The sequence below is a fragment of the Acanthopagrus latus genome, chromosome 7 (assembly GCF_904848185.1).
Source record: "Acanthopagrus latus isolate v.2019 chromosome 7, fAcaLat1.1, whole genome shotgun sequence".
Lineage (NCBI taxonomy): Eukaryota > Metazoa > Chordata > Actinopteri > Spariformes > Sparidae > Acanthopagrus > Acanthopagrus latus.
The window spans coordinates 5,128,221-5,134,406 of NC_051045.1; the positions used below are offsets into that span (position 1 = coordinate 5,128,221).

The 6,186-nt window shown below is 39.0% G+C and overlaps 1 protein-coding gene across 3 annotated transcripts in view; it reads right to left on the reverse strand.

The window, feature by feature from the left end:
* The window catches only part of LOC119022272 (probable N-acetyltransferase camello), a 42,122-nt gene extending 37,241 nt beyond the window's left edge, over positions 1–4,881 (reverse strand). For all 3 annotated transcript variants that reach the window (XR_005075873.1, XM_037102959.1, XM_037102960.1), the window contains exon 1: positions 4,508–4,881. Coding sequence is in view for 1 of the 3 variants with exons in the window: in XM_037102959.1 (XP_036958854.1) it covers positions 4,508–4,565 (58 nt within the window). In the remaining 2 variants the exon portion in view is untranslated. The remainder of the gene's footprint in view (positions 1–4,507) is intronic.
* Between the last annotated feature and the right edge of the window lie 1,305 nt (positions 4,882–6,186).

Consider the following 6,186-nt stretch of genomic DNA (forward strand, 5'->3'; position numbering starts at 1 on the left):
GTTGGCTCTGGGACACCAATTTGTTTTCAAAGCACTTAGAAGTCTTGATTGCTGCAGTGATGCTGCACACACACAAGTGCACACACACAGATGCTCACTGAGGGATCGGTCCACACAAAGATGTGTCTTCATCATTCAGATGATTCATACGCTGCCGCAGTGGAATACTGCCTTTATTGTCTTGGCTGATCAGCTTGACGGACAGTAATGAAATGAATGACAGACGATATCCCCTCATATTGCTCAGCCTCCACAGATTCACAGTCCCTGTCTGCAGGAAGTGAGGGAGTGAAATTCATTACCAACAAATTCATTAGTCTTGAGAGATCAGTTTTTGGTACGTCTGCAGTTTTTGAGCCCTTTCTCTGCTTCTCTAAACGATCCACATTTGCACAGGTGCACTGCTGCGTTGTGCCACTCACAGCCCCTGACACATGCTCTTTTCACTTCACTCAATCTTGCTTTGTGCTTTTTAGGCTTCTCTTCTTAGCCCCCACGATACAGCTACTTGACATTCTCCTATAATATGTTTCAGTGCAGCTGTCAGGGCTAAAGATCCTTATATTCTGTCACATCACTCAGATAGTCAGTAGAATTTTCAATTGCAGTTGACAAGGGCTTGTAGGCAGTCCTCTGGTCTCAGACGACACAAACAACTATTATCACCATAGAGCTATCAGCTGATAAACTGTTTATTAATACATTTAGTTTTTTTTGGGGGGGGGCCAATACTCAAAAATACCATGACGATGTCACGTCAGCAAATGTTTAGTCTGGCCAACAGTGAAAAACAAGATTTTATACTTTTCAATTTTAAGAGAGAAAATGTGCAACTTATTATCAGAGTGGGTGCTTATAATGTTTCGGTGTTTATAATTCTCTGCTGATTAATTAGTTGCTTAATAGTTTACTCTCTATCGAAGACACACACCCCATAAATCGCTGTTCAAATCCCACCAGTCTTAACTCCGAGCTGTTCAATGAAACATGGGAACACTGTATAATATCATCCATTAATGAATAGTGAGTTGTAGGGAATTAAACTTTACTTACTAATATCATTGCTAACAAACAATTAAATGCTTTATAAGTTATTTATGGAGCAACTGTTTATTTTAAAGTTGGAATTAATGTTTATAGTGCTTAATTTACATAGCTTTAATACTGCTTTTTCACTTACGCAGTAGTACTCCAGAAGACCCATAAACACTCACAATTTAATGTGCAAAATGGATGGAGCTCCCCTTTAATGATGGTTATTACTATTAAGCGTTACACATAAACCTAAAACATATATATATTCTAGCTTCCTACAAGACAAAAGTGTGGGTGAAAAAAAGCCTTCATGCTGATGACAGAAGAACAATATGCTGTCTGCAAGGTTTTTTTGTTTTGCAAATACAAAAAAGAATAGCCACAATTTGACTGCGTGGCCTGTGACGGGTGGTGTGTTGCATTGTGCTTTTGATGAGCAGTGAGATCCCTCCTCACTTGTAAGGTCTAAAAGCCGGCTGCAGACAGAACAGCTGTAAGTGATGAAGAATGGGTGTAGCTGCTATGGATTTTTCAAACCGTCTGGGTTGACTCTCCTGACATTTAAGCTAACGTGCAGAGACAGTGAGCAAACACAATTTTTCACTGTAGCCCCAGTGTAGAAAAATGATGAAGTGTGCACAAACTCTTTGGTGGAGATGTCGGATACCAGTGGATCCTGTCTACTACACTGTACTTTATTGAGAAAGTGAAGGTGGACGTGATAAGAGGTTGGTCTTGGCATATCAAACTTTAAACCAAGCGCCCAAATCACTATCTCTTAGTTAAGTGTGAGACTTCATTTAACAGCATCCTCCAGTCATGCCTCTGCATATTTCTGTAATTTCCTCTGTATCTCATTCATAATTCTTCCTCCGGAGCCTTGATGTCGACATGTTTTGACGTATTTCTCGTATATTTACAATGTGCAGCAATATCCAATCAACTATACAAGTTCATCTTGATGCTGGTTAAAGATTTCTCTGATTTCACTGTGAAATTACTGGGGAGACAGAGACACCCTCTGGTGTGTTTCTGCTGTTACTGGCTTACAACAATCAAGAATACCAAATACAAATACACTGTTTTTCTAACAAATTCAGGTTGTGTTCTTGTCATTTTTTAGCGTAATTTGCACAGTTCTCAGCCATTACTGAAATAAGACACTCTTCAATAAATCATCAGACTCTGGCAGACTGCATCCCACCTTTACAATTATTCAGTACTGGCTGCTTCTGTGTTAGTCGTTCCAATTTTAAAGAGTTATTAATGTTCAATACCCTGGCACCGTTGATAGATGTCAACATCTGTGTCATTAGATAGGAAGCAGGGGAGTAAGAGGACAGATAGGAATGAACAGATAAAGAGAAAGAGAAAGAGAGAGAGGGGGCAGAGAGTAAACAAGGCCATCTGGGAAATAAGGCCAGTCATTTCCATGTGCGCTCTTCTGAGCTGAGGTTTAACAAGCTGTGCATAAAGACAAGCCTGTGTGGGTGGAGTTCCTCTTAATCATAGCTATGAATGTTCTGCAGGAATCCATCTGGGAGGAGGAACTTGTTAATTGAGATCTTGATCCTCCAGAGGTGTCTGCTATAACTTCAAGCTCTCCATTCCTTTTTCTTTTTTTTCTCCCAGATATTTTATTAGCTCATGCAGGCCACACTCGAGGGCACAGTTTAATGAGGTTTGTGCACTGTTGATATTTGTGAGAGCGACCAACCAGCCAGCATATATAGAGAATTATCAGGAAAATGGGAAGCAAAGATATTCACACAATGAAATCAAGATTTTCTACCTGAATTCATTAATAGGGTGCTTTAAGGGCACAGTTTTTGATTCATGAATTAATTTGCTGAATTGCTGCAACAGTATGTATGCTAATAAAATACACATAATCTAATCTATCTGGCACCAACATTATTCATTTACACACTCAGTATTCCACACATGTAACACCAGATGCAGAAATGATTTGCAGCTTTTAAGATTTTGACTCTGTCATTTCTATATCAGATACAAGGATCCTGTTAATTATATAGGCACCATCATAGTACAACAGCTTGCCACTTGCACAAACTGTAAAGGGAAACTCCACCAACTTTACACATTTAATACTACTGCAAATGTGAAAAAAGTGGTACAACACATTTGTGGCTCCAGAGGAAGCTACATGTAATCTGATAAACTGCCTCCAGTGATGTCACCATTGACTCTAAAAAATCGTGGACACAGCCACCGTGACACCACCCACAGGTTTCTGAAGAGCCAGAATAGAGAGCCGAAGCCATGCCACATCCAGTGGACCAGCATGTTTTTAGTAATAATTTATTTTAGTAATAAAATGTATGGGAGTGAATGAACAGACAATTCATTTCCTGATCCTGTTTGAATTGTGCCATGAACTACACATATGATCTTTGTCAACATTAAACGATGATTTTTCAACTTGAGAATGCCGCAGTTTGTCATAAAACTAATCAAACATAAACTGTGAAACAACAACATTATAAAGACTACATAGCCAACAGTCCTGTCAGTAATTTTGTCTCATTGAGCAGTCACAAAAAAACATATGACTGAAACATAGTACAGCTGGTATCAAGCAGCACAGTGCTGAATACAATAGAAACAAGCTCAACTTAATGGAATAAAGCCATCATTAAATGTAAGAAATGGCACCTGTGCTTTTCCTACTTTGACAAGTCAAAATGTCTGCTGTGGAAAGGGCTTATTACGACTCTGTAGTTGTCACGTTCACTTTCATTCAGTTGATCAGTGCTCAATAGAAATCTTGTGCGTTAGGATCAGACCCCTCATGTCTTGTTTTAAGTGCCCTCAACTGTTAAACCAGCTGCTGTTGCTGTTTTGTGACTTCCACTTCTGACTTGGAAGCACCATAAACTCCCATAACTTCGAAGTGGGGGACCAGCCATCACCATCTTGGCAGCATCCGACTATCTCTGCTAACTAAGGACGTTATATGAAATCTGGTAACAGTGTTAGTGTCTTCCGTTAATAGAGCCCATGGAGCATGCGCACTACTAACGTCCGGTTAGGCGCTAACGGCTAATTTGAATGGGGTTCTTCTTGCTAAGAAAAAAACAATTTATCCTTCATTTACAGACGTTTCTTTCACAATGTTAACTTATGGGAAAAAGTTTTTTGGGTGCCATAGTGTATCATATCATGTTGTAATTACTGTTTGGCCACTACAACGACTGGCTTCATAGCCTGGCGCTCTTCCTGGGGGCTTGATGCTAACGCCATGCTAATCAAAAATGGCTGAAGAGGTGGAGCACAGGTGGAGCTGAAGCCAACCTGGTCACTTATACGAGTTTACTGAGAGTGTTCACACACAAAGAGAAGCATATTTCACCTCATGAGCTTGACTGCGGGTTAGTTTGCCCCAAACAGTCACAATACTTAACCTCAGCTGAACATTAGCTAAAAGATAGCAAGCTAAGTTAGCACTCACCATATTCTCTCTGTTGTCCTGCAGTGTCTTCCTCTCCATCTCTTCTTGGTACAGTCATTAAGTAATGAACATTTCTTCCATCCAACAGTCACCTTCAGCACTCACAAATCCACCTTTTAATCCCAGAAGTTTTTTAAAAAACAAACTCTGCTCTTCGCCTCCTGGTGTTTTTCCTCCAGAGGCTCCGGAGCTGCTTGATCCATTACACCTGTCTGTCTCTTGCTCCGGTGTGTTAGTCCAATTAACCACACATTCAGCCATGTTATTTGTCCAACATTTGCATTAAAAACTAATTCTCCAAAGGGCATCGACACAACAGATAGGTGGAGGGATCAAGTTCAGTGGCTGTAATGAGAAGGGAGCAGACACCTGTCACTCAAAACAGCCACGCCCCCAATTATGCATGAATTTAAACTGTAATATAAACCAGAGAGTTATATTAAAATTCATCCCTGTATACATGAAGGGGCGAATAAGTTATAAAGACCAAAACAGTTTTTTGTACCAGGCTGTAAACATGTTTATTTTTGTTGTAAAAATGGGCATTTTAACATTGACTCACTTTTGGAGCCAAGCCTCAAGCAGACATTAAAGGACCTGCAGAGCTAAGTTGCATTGTGGGTAATGTAGGCATCATATTTGAAAAAGGAAAAGGAAGACTAATGCCTTGTGTCTATTCTAGAATCTAAATTGTAATCCTGTAAGCAGTCATTTGCACATAAATGTGAAAATCCTCCATATATTTACTTTTTGGATACGTTAATTGTTGGTCTATTATCATTTTCCTCATATGTTTGTTCTTGACTGAATCTTATGTTAGTTTGCATGTTTGGAATAGGCCTCCACAATATTTAAAATCTTGCCAGCACAACTGTCTTTATCCATTAATCTGTTGCTTTGTGTTTTGTTGCACTTGTGCAAAGACAAATTCAAAATTAATCATGTACTACATGTTTTAACATTTTGTCAAGAATCACAAATCCTGAGTCTAATTGGTGCACAGGAAGTCGTTTTCCTCCCTTTGCTCTCAAGCTTTTGATCTGCCGTCTCCTCTAATCATCAGTTTATCTGAGCCATGTGAGATTTTGTTAGCTTGCTGAATAATCAGTTACAAAAAGAACTGTGAGGGGAAAACTTTCAGGAAGTGAACTGATTTGCCTGGATTAAAAAAAAAAAAAAAACATTTAGGAGGGCTAAAAGGTATTTGTTGGAATCAGTTAAATCAGATAGATGTCAGAATGACATTAAAAACAGAATGTGTGAAGTTGGGGCCTCTTGTCAGGTTTGTCAACTATCAAAGACCCAAAGCAGTCAGTTTTATAACAACAGTTCCCCCGATATTTGTAGTGCTTTATGGGTGGAAATAAATTGAGTAACTTACACAAGCTTTACTTTTGGTTGATGAATTAGTATGAACAACTTACATACATAACTTACATAAGTAATAATAAGTCAGTCTATGCTATTTTTTCCAAAGAACAATACCTTTTGCCATGACTTGCACTTTTGTAGCGAAGCGCTTTAAATGCAGCACTTTTGTACTTTATATTGGTAGAAAGGATTTCTATACTTCTTCCATCCATGCAGTAATATATGGGTTGAAATCCTAATCAAAAGTGTCCCCGTCTGGATTCTAAAAGGAATAAAACACACTGAAATTTCAGTTTGACTTAAAATCT